General features: G+C 43.4%; 1 protein-coding gene and 1 long non-coding RNA gene across 10 annotated transcripts in view; one reads left to right on the top strand and one right to left on the bottom strand.

Annotated features, from left to right (window-relative positions):
• CSNK2A2 (casein kinase 2 alpha 2) overlaps nt 1-12,431 on the top strand; it is a 35,455-nt gene extending 23,024 nt beyond the window's left edge. For 4 of the 9 annotated variants that reach the window (XM_086350917.1, XM_086350921.1, XM_086350913.1 and 1 more), the window contains exons 6-12: nt 1,667-1,750; nt 2,552-2,662; nt 2,940-3,041; nt 3,879-3,979; nt 4,778-4,926; nt 6,338-6,431; nt 11,988-12,431. In XM_086350917.1, the coding sequence (XP_086207043.1) occupies nt 1,667-1,750; nt 2,552-2,662; nt 2,940-3,041; nt 3,879-3,979; nt 4,778-4,926; nt 6,338-6,414 (624 nt within the window). In that variant the 3' untranslated portion in view covers nt 6,415-6,431; nt 11,988-12,431. Of the gene's footprint in view, nt 1-1,666; nt 1,751-2,551; nt 2,663-2,939; nt 3,042-3,878; nt 3,980-4,777; nt 4,927-6,337; nt 10,598-10,633; nt 10,853-11,987 lie in introns of those variants that run through there. The other 5 variants (XM_086350919.1, XM_086350914.1, XM_086350915.1 and 2 more) reach the window with 3 other exon arrangements.
• LOC147353318 (uncharacterized) lies at nt 39-1,539 on the bottom strand. The gene is made up of 2 exons (XR_015145528.1): nt 1,181-1,539; nt 39-313 (listed from the first exon to the last, which is right to left on the bottom strand). It is a non-coding gene; the product is annotated as an uncharacterized LOC147353318 (long non-coding RNA).
• Nucleotides 12,432-14,644: the final 2,213 nt, after the last annotated feature.

Below are 14,644 nucleotides of genomic sequence, written 5' to 3'. Positions count from 1 at the left end.
CTGTTTCTTTCTTCAGATATTTTTCACACCTTAGGTACTGTGGTCCTAATTAGTTTATTCCTTTGGGCAAAGACTGGGCAAAATGACAGAATCAATACTTGCTAAGTTTTCTCAAAGATGGGGAAAAATAGGGATAGGGAAGAAGAAGTGTAGAAAATGTTGAAGGAACTGAGGTCCAGGGCTGCAGAGGGATCGCTTGGTGACTCACTCAGGCTTCCTGTCCAAGCTCCTGGTTCCGGTTTAGGGAGGTGGGTCCTCGGGAGCCCTGGTTCCCTACACACTGCCCCAGAGCCAATGTGGAGTCTTGCTGCCACTGTTGATAGAAAACAAGACAAAGAGAAAAATTAAATTGAAATACCATATAGGACAGTGCAGTTACAGAAGATTTCTCTCCTTGCGTAGATTATATTCTCACCTTTTCCACCGTAGTTTGGTTTCACCTGTTCTTGACCTTCATGTGAAAAGCATCATATACTGTATACTCTTTTGTGTCTGGGAAAAGCAAAATTTGCATATTCCTGGAATGCTGGTCGTATGGATCGTATTCTGGCTTACATACTCCTAGTACAGTGCCCTTGGTATTCTAATCCCAGCGGGCCTCAATCAGGTTCACTTTGTCCCTCAGGACATTTGGCAATGTCTGGAGCCATTTTTGGTTCTCCCAATTGGAGGGATGCTGCTGGCATCTTGTGGGGAAAAGCCAGGGATTCAGCAAAGCAACATGGATAAATCTTAGGAAAATTGTGCTGCATAAGAGGAGATAAAGTACTTACATTGTATTACTTCATTTTCTGAAGATCCAGAAAAGGCAAACCTGTAGCACAGGTGGTAGAGCAGTGGTTGGGAGGAGAGGGGAAGAAAGGAGCAGCAGACAGGATTGGAAGCTTAACGGAGTTCTTGGGATGATGAAAAAGTTCTAAAACTGGATTGTGGTCATGGTGGCACGACTTGAGGAATTTAGTAAAAAAACCATTGACTTACACATTTAAAAAACTTAGCTCCATATCAGTGATCTTATAGGAAGCAATTTTCTCCATATCAGTGATCTTATAGGAAGCAATTTTCTCCCTTAGAGTCATAATCATAGTTTGTAAAGCCCAACTGGCTCGGGGATTGTTTTTAAGGACAGTACTAATATTAGAAGATATGTTAATCTAGAGAACTCATATGGGACACTTACCTGAAAGACTAGCCGTGTTGCAGATAAGATTGGGATGTCATTTTTCATGTCCATGTGGATCCTTCATGTGTTGTTCCAACTATTATGAGAAGTGACTCCAGTGTGGTTCCTCAATCTGGTTTTAAACACACCAAATTAAGCCAACGTATGATTTCTAAATCCAGGTGGCTGGTCTGTTGCTACCAGTGCCAAGTAGGAGAGGAGTACCTGAATAAGTATTACTATGTCATCCCCCTTGTAAAGAAACTTCTATAATAGCCTTGGTGTCCTCTCCACAGCCCCCTTTCTACCAGCTGCTAGCATAGTGTGCCCAGAGAGCAAGGGGTGCCTTCTGGAGCATGTTTTTTCTCTTTTACTACAGGCAGTAAGACTACCGTTTGGGAGATGGTGTTCAAATCAAACTGTCACAATGAGCATATACTTGCACTGGGGGGCATGGGTGGTTGAGGGTTTGCTTACTTTTCTCTGTGCTTTCTTATCTAATAGGCTCTGGATTACTGCCACAGCAAGGGAATCATGCACAGGGATGTGAAACCTCACAATGTCATGATAGATCACCAGCAGAAAAAGGTACCATTACAGCCAGGCAGCAACAAGCCTTTCATTGGAAGGCTCAGGGCCCGAATTCTGGCCAGTACCTAGGTGGTTTCTAAAGACCCATGCTGTTTCCTTTGGCAGACTTATGATACTGTTATTTTTCCAGTCTCCAGTGTTGGTTTCTACTTCACATAAGCGTAGCGCACAGGGAAAGTAGACAGCTGACCCTAACTGTAGTCACTTGTTTACTGTGGTCATGGTTTTCCTAGAGGGCCTCAAAAAGAAACTACAGCTGGTGATTTTTACTTCCTTTCTTCATGACCCTCAGACCAATCTGCCTGGCCGTAAAAGTACACATGGGTCCCTCCTGTTTTTGAAACTCAGTTCTGATTGCCCCTGACTGGTGAGTGGATGAATCAACTAGTGTTAGATTAGTGAAGAGCTAGAGCAGTGCTTCAGTCCTGGAGTGGGGCACATGTCCCCAACCCTTTCTGTTAGACTAGAGCTTGTAATGGAAACTGTGAGTAATGAGCGATAGGTTAACACATGCAGCTGGTTATGGGGGCAGAAGACAAGCTTAAGCTTTATTGATCTAGAGAAATGATAAGCCAGGATAATTTAAATGTTAAGGAAAAACAACTAAGATTGCAACCAAGTGCTCTGCTCTAGAAATGACCTTTTAGCAGTTCCCAGAAAGTACATGAGCCTTTAGCCAGTGCACTTGATAACATTTTTTATGTGGCCAAAGATTATCAAATGGGATGTGGCCTTGTTGTAAGACAGAGGCATCTGGAGACACTCCTTTCACATGTTTTATTTCTGTCGTATTTATAGCTGCGACTGATAGACTGGGGTCTGGCAGAATTCTATCATCCCGCCCAGGAGTACAATGTCCGAGTGGCCTCCAGGTACTTCAAGGGACCAGAGCTCCTTGTGGACTATCAGGTAAAGTTGTTAATGAGGCACCGCTGAGTTCTTTTTACATTTGCTTAGGGCTTTTCCTGGCTTTTTCTTTTTCCTGGTTTTTATTTATAGTCAGTTTGGTTACATTCAAATCCAGTCTATATTCTATCCCCAAATGGTAAAATGATAATGGTGGATTTGTCTCAGCTCCTTTTTTTGGCTTTGAATTTTAAAATATCTATAGAAGATTAGAAACTCAGGTCAGAAAAATGACATTTGTAAAACCCCCTTCACTGATAGGTTGTCTTTATTTCCATAGATGTATGATTATAGCTTGGATATGTGGAGTTTGGGCTGTATGTTAGCGAGCATGATCTTTCGAAAGGAGCCCTTCTTTCATGGACAGGATAACTATGACCAGGTAAGCAAATACCATCTGACTCCCATCCATTTGGGGGCAGATACCAAGAAAATAGCATCTTGATAGGAATGCTGTCATTGAGTCCCTAAATACCACTCAGTGTAAGCTTTTCTTCAGGGCAAAGAATTTCACAGAATCTTATCTGTGGTCCCAAAGATAGAGACAGTGCTGTTTTATGCCCAACTTCCAAGTTGAGTCTATAAAAAAGCTAAGTACCTCCTTGTACAAGATTCTAGTCGTTTGGTTTTGTTTTTTGTTTGTTTTTAGGCTGTGCTGGGTCGTCATTGCTGCACATGGCCTTTCTCTGGTTGCAGAGAGTGGAGGCTACTCTGTCACTTTGGTGCGCGGGCTTCTCATTGTGGTGGCTTCTCTTGTTGCAGAGCACAGCTCTAGGGCATGTGGGCTTCCGTAGTTGCAGTTCCCGGGCTCTAGAGCACAGGCTCAGTAGTTGTGGCTCATGGGCTTAGTTGCTGCATGGCATGTGGGATATTCAGGGACCAGGGATCGAACCCATGTTCCTTGCACTGGCACGCGGATTCTCAACCACTGGACCACCAGGGGAGCCCATAGGTATTAGGTTTTATGTCCCCATAATCATCAGCTTCTAAAAGATTATTGTCATAAGTTGTGTTATCCTTTTAAAGGCATTTTGAAAATGTGCGTTCATGTGAACTTCATATCCGTGAGTCTGCTGCCTGTCTGCCCTGGGCTCAGATCTGTATCTGTTCCCCGGAAATGTAGTGATGTGGAAGCCTTCTAATTCCTTGGTCCAGCATCCCCGCGGGCTTGCAGTGAGTTCTGTGCTCAGTGATTTGGTCAGTTTGTTTTGTGTTTCAGCTTGTTCGCATTGCCAAGGTTCTGGGTACAGATGAGCTGTATGGGTATCTGAAGAAGTATCACATAGACCTAGATCCGCACTTCAACGATATTCTGGGACAGTAAGTAAGAGAGAGAGAAAGAGGCTCTGAATTTATCCCATTTCAGAAGGGGAAAGGGTAGTCGAAATCACTTTCTGAAGCTCTTTCCCCTTTCTAATTATATCAGAATTGAGATATTCTTTTTTTCCCCCATATATATTTTAACTCGAGCTATTTTAGCATTGTTTACATCTGTCTTCTAATCATTTTACTTCCGTTAATAGAAAATGGAAGACAAAAATCATGCCACAGGAAAGAACTTTCTGGAACAGCATCTGCTTATTTTAATGCAGAATCTTAGAATGCTGTGATTCTTCTTTGAATAAGAGAATTATAGTTTCTTCTTATTCTGTATAATGGATTTTCTGTAAGAGCAAATTTTAAAGCATATTTTCAGATACAGTACAATGGTGTTGAGAAGTAAATGTTGTGTTGATGATTTTCAGAGAGTAATTTTATGGAACCTCCATGTTTCTGCGGCCAGCTCTCTAAATATATCTGCTAAACAATAAAGATTACTCACCTACCTCCATGCCTCACCCAGAATTGACTCAAAGCCTGAGGCATAAAACATTATCTAGAAAGGTTCCACAAATTTTGCACCAAATGTAGACATTTTAATTAAGTGTGTATCCATTTCAGAGTACTGTTTTATTTGAGGGTGCTGGTGGGTAGGGGTGTGACAGGTGGTACCAATAACAGTGAGGTTTAACCAGCTTATAATCAGTGCAGTGCTCTAAGACTTTGCTGGCTTTAGCCCTAAAAAGGATTTTTGTGGAATTTAACCTCAGAATACTAACGCTTTACTTTTCTTCTCAGACATTCACGGAAACGCTGGGAAAATTTTATCCATAGTGAGAACAGACACCTCGTCAGCCCTGAGGCCCTGGATCTTCTGGACAAACTTCTGCGATATGACCATCAACAGAGACTGACTGCCAAAGAGGCCATGGAGCACCCGTACTTCTGTGAGTCTCTGGGGCCTGGTTTGTCAAAGGGAGATTCTTCCACCTTCTATCTTTGAGGCCAGACAAAAGAATTCTGGAAATTTGGATGAATTGTCCTTGGGTTTTGGCCCCATTAGTTCTAGACTCTTGAAATAACTCTGCAGATCTGTTTCTTGATGTTCGCAGGTGTTTGCTTGTTCATTGCTATAGTTCCCCTGAGTCAGGTCTGTTTGACCGTTGCCTATGACCCCCAAGTTGATAGATCAGAAGTATCTAAGACTTAATTTTAAAATACATACATTTGTGTGGAAACCTAATCAAAGATTTTTCCCCTCCAAAAAAACAAGTGACTTGTTGAAAATAATAAGGTGATCATAGCATATTTTTAAAGAAGGAAGTTAAATAAATACAAGGAATTTGAGGAAAGGACAGCAAGTATGGAAAGCCCTCGCTAAGATCCTATCTGTATTACTGACTTCTTAGGTCTCACTTTGAAGTATGTGTGTATACTCAGTTTATGTGACTGTTTACTTATCTGCATGCATGTGGTTCTCCTTCTGATAAAGGATATCCCGGATTTTCACTAGAGACAGTGTGAGGTCATTTAATCAGTCACAGAGGAGACTTGAGCATAAGGGAGGTTAAGTGACCTGTCTTAGTTTTCTCTCTGAAGCAAGATTAGACGTTTCAACCTGTCTGTTGCTTAACCAGTACGCTATCTTTCCTCAATATCTTTCCTCCTTCTTTTTCCCCCTCTGGAGATTAAGTAAATCTTGCCCAAAGAATTCATGCTCTCTGGTTGTGAGCCTGCTTGCCCATGAACTGTAGTTGAAAGCAGATTTTAAAAAATCTTACCCTTCATTCTTCAAGTGCAACTGGATGTCGTCTCTCCAGGTTCCATCACAGAAAGCTGTTTTTACTCTGAGTTTGATTGGATTATGAACACTGATGTTTGTATTATGCAAATCATGATCTGTCTGCTTTTCCAAATACATGGTATACTTACAAAAAATTTTTTATGCTGTTGCTTAAAATCCATAGACCTTCTAATGGTTCCTTTTATTCACCCTTTCCATTCTCTGAAGTGTTTATCATCACACATACTTTGAAGAAATTAGGAGTTGGATATGTCATTAGTAGTCAAGGAAAATAACACATAAGAAAATGAGTAGAAATTTTGAGCAGTGGACAGTGGGTGTTTCTGTGCCTCTCTTTTCCCTAATTCTCAGCAGTTGCACGTGTACTCTGAAGAGGTATGAGCTGACTATGAGAGCGTTTCCCAGTCATTTCTCAGCATCTCTGATTTTTGTTGCCCTCTTAACCCTGGTTTCCTGTGTTTCTGTCTCACTGAGGAAGGTCGGGTCTGCCATGGTGTCTGCCCCTAACCCGGGCTGGTCCTGCCTCTGCTGAGTGTCCTCCTGGTTTCTTGCAGACCCTGTGGTGAAGGAGCAGTCCCAGCCTTGTGCAGATAACGCTGTACTTTCCAGTGGTCTCACGGCAGCCCGATGAAGACTGGAAAGCGACGGGTAATGCAGCATTGATGCTTGCCAATAAAACCAACCAACCAAACACAAACCTTGAAGGAAAACTACAGTGTGATAAAAAGAAATTCTAGCCATTCCTTCTAAACGCAAAGAAGAGTAAAGACCTAAAAGTCTGTCAAAAGAAACTCCCCAGCACTAGTCTACAGGGAGCTGCCATTGGGCAGCCTGACGATGCACATAGTTGAGAATCTGAGGGGCCTCTCCGTTTGGAATGCATGGGAGATGAGAGACTCGGAGTTGTTGTACATTTCCTTTATTTAACAGGAGACCACTGTTGAATTAACCTGTTGAAGTCAACAAGCTCTGAATATCTGACTTCCTATCTATTCCACTGCGGTCTGGGTTTCCTTTGGTGAGATTCAGGCTCAAGTTTTAGCAGTCTGAACTGACACACCAGCCTCATTTATGAAAAGGAGATACTAAAACAGTGACAGTATTTTTTTTTTCTTCTAAACTCTTTTACAGATTCATGTTTTATGTATTTTTTTTTCTTTTTTTTTTTTAACGACATGAGCTCTCTGGGAAATGTACCTCATCCCTGCCGTTTTCTTCTAAGTGTATTCGTTTGGGAGCAAACTGCAGTCACTCTCACCAGAGTCCCATTTGATGTCAGGAGGCATCACTTTAAACCTTGTGATGCCTCGGACAGGTCCATCTGTTCCATCAAAATTTGAATGCTAAGTTGCATAACTTGGAGCTTACTGTTTGTAACCTTCGTTGAATTGCCTAACCTTAAAATCTTGTTGCTCTTTTTTTCATGTAGCTTTTTTTCTTTTTCCAGTCTTTTAAGGAAAACTTCATTTCCCAGCACATCCCTGTATGTGTACCTATTTTAATGCACATCTCTGAAACAAAGATTTTTTTGTTCACAACCATGACTAAAGCTGGAAAGTCAGTCTTCAGGGAGGGAGGATAAAAACATCCTGTTAGAATTTATTCAGGAAAGACAAATTGGGTGGCAGGGGAGGGAAAGTCCTCCTTTCCTACCCTTTACCCCTTTTTATCCCCATGAGAAACAGTTTCCCTCTGTAATCAGGGTAATCTGCATTTTTGAGCTCTTATAGGTATCCATGAATGTGTTGGCAAAGAAAAGTCTTTCTCACATGCAGAGACTGGTGTTATGTGGGCAGGGTCACCCGTAACCCAAGCGACCAGAGAGAGCAATATACATGGGACTTGGGGAGGTAGTGGAGCTGCTGGGACAGGTGTCAAAGATAGGGATCCATTGTGCTAGCCTTCGTGTTAAGCAAAGGAAGCTGTATTTTGTTTAAGAAGATTTGAAAAATGGGGGCTGATGTTACTCTGGGGACCTGTTATCAACATGGTTTGCACGCAGCCCCCTGACCCCAGCTGCAGAGCCATGCCACAACTGTGGGGACCTCTCACACTGGGCTAGAGCTCAAGGTGTCTACCACCACATCACACTTTAGGATTTCTTTATTAACTATTTAATAATGCCATACATTTTTATAAGGTTAGATTGTTTGAAAGCATCTGTTTACATTCCATATTCCAATAAAATTGTATTGATATTGGTAGCAGGTCCTATCTCTAAATGTAGGTTCTATTTTTGTCCTTTGGTCAGTGGGAACTTAAAATACAAACAAAACAAGATCCCAAAGCCAGGAAATGCATTCAGTTAAGGTTCTCAAACCAGTGCTTCCTGCCTTCATTGCACGTCCTGTATATTAATGTATACATTTGTTCTACCTGAAAATAAGAAACTGGACAGCACTTCTTGGCTGAACCTATATTGATATGGCAGGCAGCAACACACAGGTGTTTCAGATTGTCAGACACCTTCTGACATGCCCTTCTAGGCGACACCAAGCTGTTGGTTATTATTTATTAGGGAGATGTGCCACTGTGTGTCTTTCCTGCCCCACCCATCTCCTCTTTTGTCACCCATTCCCTTCCCCCACTCTTCTTTTTTTTCCTTCACGTCACCTGTCTGGACCAGGCAGGGAGAGCCTGCTGGAGAGTCTTGATGAAGTAGTAACCCTGCTTCTTTTGCTTGAGTCCCCCAGAGGCAATACAAGCATCTGGAGAAGGGTCGGGTGACTGACTTCTGCCTTTCTCTCTCTCATCAGGATGTAGTATGTGCAGACACAGCTCACCTGCCTGTCCTCAGGCTCTGTGGCTGCAGCTTGGCAAGGGAGTAATTGTTCCATTTTATGCATGCAGTTTACTTTTTCGCCACCGCTACTTTTTACCTCTGTTCATGCCTTAGACATAAAGCATAACTGAGTTTAAAATGCTCACTCCTTTCCAAGGCTGGTCTTGACACCCAACTTGTGGCTGGCTGACTATGACTGGTTCTTTCCCAAACTGAACTGAGTCTAGTCCAGACCTTTCCTCTTTTCCTAGCTCCAAAACCATTTTGTGTGCAGATGGACCTAGCTCCCCTGAGATTTTAGAGTCTTTTCCTGGATTAGGAAGCAGTCTTGGAAAATTCAAAAGACGGATGAGAGAGTGTGTGTGTGAGTCTAGTCTTATATCTAGACAAAGCTATGGTAGATTCACCCACCCAGTATCCTTTCCGGTTAGCATATTATTTCTTAAATTCATCTCAGTAAGTTTCATTAGACATTTTGTTTGCTTCATTACCTTATAACAGGTTAAAAGTGCCTAAGATAAGGATTTACTGTTTCCTAAAGAAAAGCAAAAATAATGTGGGGAACAGGGTAGTGTTACACTGTCATCTCAGGTACTGCCTATGTTCAAAAACATAGACCTGGCGTGGCGAGAACAGAAGGTTCCTGTGCCAAATACAGATGGGTGTATCAGAGGTTGTTGGCCACAAGTGGGTCTAACTGCAAGGTTTTGCTTCAGCTGAGAAATCCCATGGTGAGAGCAGAACTGATGAAGTGCTAAGATTTTCATCGGGTTTGCTTGCAGCTCACTCTCCCCAGGATCCTATCAGCTGGCCCACCCCTATCCTATTCTAGCCAGCGGTGGGTGACTGGGCGGGAGAAGTATACACGGAGTGTATAATGCAGACCAGGCATTCCCAGTTCTTCTTAGCACTCAGAGGGGTGTCAGTGCCAGTTCCATGAGGCGTGTGGACATCGGTCCCTCTGCTGGGTCCCCTCACAGGCATTCTTCAGCACACCAGTACTCATGAGGCTCAAAGCATGTGTATTCCCTTGCAGAGAAGGAAGGTACTTTCCATCTGATTGATTAGAGGAGACAGAAGAGTTTGTAATCCTTGGGGCAGGGATAGAGGACATGAGAGCGGGTTGTTTAAAGAAGACAGGGAATCAGTTTAAAAATAAAACAGTGCAAAGGTAGATCTTGAGAGGAAGGAACATGACTTTTGAGGGGTGAAAGCAAGGCAGGGCACAGAGTTCAAGTTCTGGAACACGCCCTGAGATGGGCACTCCCCCATGGGTTGGTTCCAGCGGGACCACACGGTGGTGCTCTCGAGGCAGGTGCTGAGTCCCAGAGAGAGCCCGCGGCCGTGGGCCTCCGCCTGCGCCTACTCAGGGAAATGACTTAGCTTCTCCCAGGTGCTGCTGTGATGAGGATGGAAGCAAAATCATTTGGGGACACAAACAATTGGAAGAATTTTTATATATGCATTGAAATGGATCTGAGAGAGCCCCGTCAACAGTCTCCTTTAATGCCAGTTCAGATTAATGATTCATCTAGAAACCTGTGTTACTGCACAAGCGTACACAGGAGAAAGCAACCTGCCCTCCTACACATGAATAGGAGTGGATAGTAACTGATCAGCGTCAAGGCCATTGAGATGTAAACCCAAAAGCAAAAGCAGGGTCCCTTTGAGCAGACAAGCCAAAGTTTGTCAGTGAGCTGCTTAAATCTATGACTGAGTGACATCTTGTCATTAAAAAGTACCCCCAGGGTGGGGATGAGGGGGGGGTAGGTGGCGAGGAAACATCTGGCTCAAAACCAGTAATAAATGCTTTGGAGCTATATGGATGTGTCAATGGAAATAACCCCAACCAGGTATTACAGAGGCTGGGGGAAGTGATGGAATGGGATTATACAGGTGATGCATACTTTTATGTAGAGACTCAACAATGTGCTGCAAATGTGATACTTAATCCTGAACTGCATGTATTGGGGATTGTGTTTGTTTTTTTTTTTTTTTAAGTTCACTGAATCAATAAATTAACAGTTTTTCACTTGCTGGCTTTTCTTGCTGTAAATGGTGACTAAAGAGGTTGGGACAGAAATCTTGACACCCAGTGAAAAGCTTGAATAAACCTTCCAGAACCTCGGAGCCGACTGTCTCCTGTTTGCAGAAAAGCAACACTGCCTGGGTGACCACCACTTTGTATCACTAGATGACTGATGTATAATTTCTGTGCTGCTGCCCTTTAGAGGAAAGAAAAACGTCATGTGAAATCTGTTTTCATAAATAAAAATGTTGACAATCACCAGCCTTGCCAAGTGGGACACAAGCCACTGCCATACGAGGACCTTAAGCTTGTACTTCCTGTCTTTTGGGGGAGAGGAGGAATAAACCTGGAATTGAGAAGATGTGTGGGTGGGCGGTTGCAGTTAATCACCTTGGTGTGAAGACTCCTCTAGCAGAAGTGATGGAACTAGGGTGGTAGGGGGACAGTCCTATTTCTTGGTACTTAATCCTGAATTCAGGTACAACTCAGAACCCTGCTTGGGGTTGACTGTTTCGCTGCACAACTTTAACCTTTGTGGCAGTTTTCTGCATTTATGAAAGAAAACCTCTCCCCAGCCCCATTCCTTGCAACACAGGCGGGCACATGCTGTTGTGTGGCCAATGGAGTCTTTTGTTATTGCCCTTGTTCTCACTGCTCCCTTGGTGGAATTGGACACTTGAAAATCATTTGCTGAAGAGTCATTTCTTTCTTAGCCTTATGCACCATTCAGCCTTTCTCAAACACGAAGCAGTTGAACCCTTCCTGTATCCAAAGAAAGTGGGTCATGAGATGATTCCGTATGACAACTTCTCAGGTGCACTGTCCTTCCATTACTGCCGGTACCATTCTGAGATGCTGCTTCTAGAATGCCACTGGCGTCTCAACCGCCCACTCTGCTGTGCTGGACATGGCAGGAGGAATGAGGTTTTCAGGCCATGCCAGACAGCCACTTCCAGGGGAGAGTTAAAAATACTTGAGCTCCCGTTTTGCTCTTTATTCACCTCGGGCCTTTCCCTGTGTAAACAGTCATCTGATTCTTGGTCCAAAGACATCCTGAGTAAACCTGGTCAGATCTAATGAGGACTCTGGAGCTGGGCTACTGAACTTGTAGCTTGGGCTCGCCCGAGATGGTCAAGAGTGATGCTTCTAGATGAGCATCCTGGACCTGAGAGCAGAGGAGGGGCCAGGACTGCCTCTGCAAGTGGTGATGGGAAAGGGTACTATTTGAAACCTGAAACCAGTCAGTCCTTACCTGGTTTTCCACATGTGCAAGTCAGGCTTGTAGACTATTTCCACAGCTCCCCAGAAGGGAGCCACTCGCCCGTGGAGGCCTCTCTTCACTCCCAGTCAGATTGATTAATGCCGTCTTTCCCCTCCTCCCGTCTCTCCCCAGGTCTGTTGCTGTTCCTCCCACTTTTCCATAAGCAGAACAAGAACCAAATCAAACGTCTTAACGTGTGTAGAGAGATCACGTTCCGTGAGCAGACACAAAACGGTGGCGGGTTTGGCGAGCACGAACTAGACCAACCGAAGGGCAGCCCACCACCGTATATCAAACCTCACTTCCGAATGTAAAAGGTTCTCACGCCTTTGGCTTCCTGTTGACTTCCTCCTGACCCAGAAAGCATGGGAAATGTGAAGGGTATGCGAAATGGTTGTTGGTTACTGTTGCTCCCCTGCGCCCCTGGTTCGTCCTGTGGCCACCTGTTTTTCCAGCAGACCACGTTAACCAGCTGACCAGACTCCAGTGGGGGCATGGGGTGTATATGGCATGACGGGCGGTTACATATTATAATTTTAAAAGTATATATTATTGAATAAAAGGTTTTAAAAGAAACGTATGGTGAGTTTTCAGTGTGGAAAGGGCCATTAAATGAGACCCCATGGCCACAGAGGAACAGAGTGAGATAGAAGAGCGTTTGAGCCAGGTTCTAGCCAGAGGGAGGAGGGCAGTTTCCAGGACAGATGAGAAATGAAATAGGTATGTGAACCCATCTTGGTGATGGGGCACTGCAGGTGATTCCAGCAAGACTTGGCAAGCCAGGAAAGCGGGCCTTGCCTCGAACGCATTCATCTCCCTAGACCGCTCCTTCCAAAGCAGGTGAGTCACGCAGCCGTTCAGGTGGCAGGTAAACATTCTCTCTCATGAACTCAGGAAGCTGCCTTAATCCCTGCTTTGCTTTCCACTGCGCATGTTTCAGTATTCCATTCCATCCCCAAATCCTGTCCACCCTGGCCCCCTACTTCAGAAAAATCTGACCTCAGAGGCTGGTTCAGTTCATTGACCCAAGGTGGGGAAGGAGTCAGATCTTGGGTTCAGAGCATCCTGGGAGAAGAAGCAGCCCATCAAAGGTGAAAGAAAATGGAACAGGAGCTCCAGACATGTCTGTTCAGGGAGAAAATGAAACCACAGTCAAATTTGATGTGTATCTTTCACTTTTTTTCTATGCATTTACTAACACTTTGAAATTAAAATGGATTTTATCAGAAAGGTAGATTTTACCTTCTTTTTCTGCAACTTGTGCTTTCACTGTTAGCATGTATAGATCTACCTCATCCCTTTTCGTGGCTGTATATTATTCCATTGTGTAATGTACCATAGTTGAAGCAGTCCTTTATGGATAGACTCTTACCAATACTATTGCCAGTATTGCTGCAATGAACAAATTCACACAATATTTTTACACTGTATGTTTGTGAGATAAAATCTTAAAAAAAAAAAAGAATTACTGTGCCATTTCTTTTTCTTTTAGGAAGGGCATTGTTCAGAAAAAGCAGTCTCTGTTCCCTTCTCTCACTGGTGTAGGCTGGCATCATGATGCCTTAAGCTATGGAATTCTTGGGCTCTGTCAGGCCTGCCCAGGGCCTATGAACTTTCCAGAAACCTACTGGATATTTGAGACTTGAAGAAGGGGTGTTGGCTCTAATATAGAAAGTTGCAAAATAAAAATAAGTGTAACTAGATGTTACTCCAATCCTGTGAACTGAGAATTCAGTATTTTCTTTTAAAAATATTTTTTTCAGGAATTTTCTGGTGCGTCAGTGGTTTATACTCCAAACTTCCAATGCAGGGGGAGTGGGTTCAATCCCTGGGCAGGAAACTAAGATCCCACATGCCTTGCAGCACAACCAAGAAATAAAAATTTAAAACTGTTATTTTTCTCATGATAATTAATGATGAGTCACAGAATATCATGAAATAATCACATAATTTCAGAATCAAATTCTAAAGTTCTTTTCTCAAAAAATTACAAGGAAAAGTTATCTTAAATATGAAAAATGGCTGCCTTTTAATGTTTGAAATGCTATGGAGAAACCTTCAAAAGTAAGAATGCAGAGAGGTAGAAATGTTTTAAAATATTCCTGGCCAGAGGGGACTGGATGGTGGAATGCATGAGCAACTCTTTGCAGAATCTTCTGCAAACTTAATGAGCATCTCAAATGCATTGTTCTAAGTGAAGAAGCCAGTATCAAAAGGCTAGATGATTCTGTTTATATGACATTAAGGAAAAAGAAGCTTCCCTGGTGGCTTGGTGGTAAACAATCTGCCTGCAATGCAGGAGACGAGGGAGACGAAGATTTGATCCCTACGTTGGGAAGTTCCCCTGGAGGAGGGCATGGCAACCCACTCCAGTATTCTTGCCTGGAGAATCCTATGGACAGAGGAGCCTCGTGGGACACAACTGAAGCAACCTAGCACGCACGTAGGCACAGAAGCGGCAAAGCTGTTGGTATGGAGAACGGACCCACAGTTGCCAAGGGTTAAGGTTGGGGGTTGTGGGATTGGGGGGCTTGACTGCAAAGGGACAGATAGCATAAGGGAATTTGAGGGCGATGTATCCTAAACATGGTGATGGTTATATGACTTGGTCAAAACCACACCCAAAAGTGTACATTTTAGTGTATGTAAGTTTAAAAATAAGTTTTCAAAAATAACAAAAACGTGCAGAGTCCCAACACAGTCCCCTTTGAACTTCTGAGATTAGCAGGAGCTTCATCTGTCCAGCACTGGCTCTTTTACCAGTGTCTTCGGATATAACCACTGGAGCT

This window comes from Bos grunniens, chromosome 18 (assembly GCF_055505025.1).
Source record: "Bos grunniens cultivar Pamir isolate PY7600 chromosome 18, Bosgru_T2T1.0, whole genome shotgun sequence".
Lineage (NCBI taxonomy): Eukaryota > Metazoa > Chordata > Mammalia > Artiodactyla > Bovidae > Bos > Bos grunniens.
Note: the sequence above shows the minus strand (reverse complement) of the source record. Positions and strands in the feature narration are given on the sequence as shown.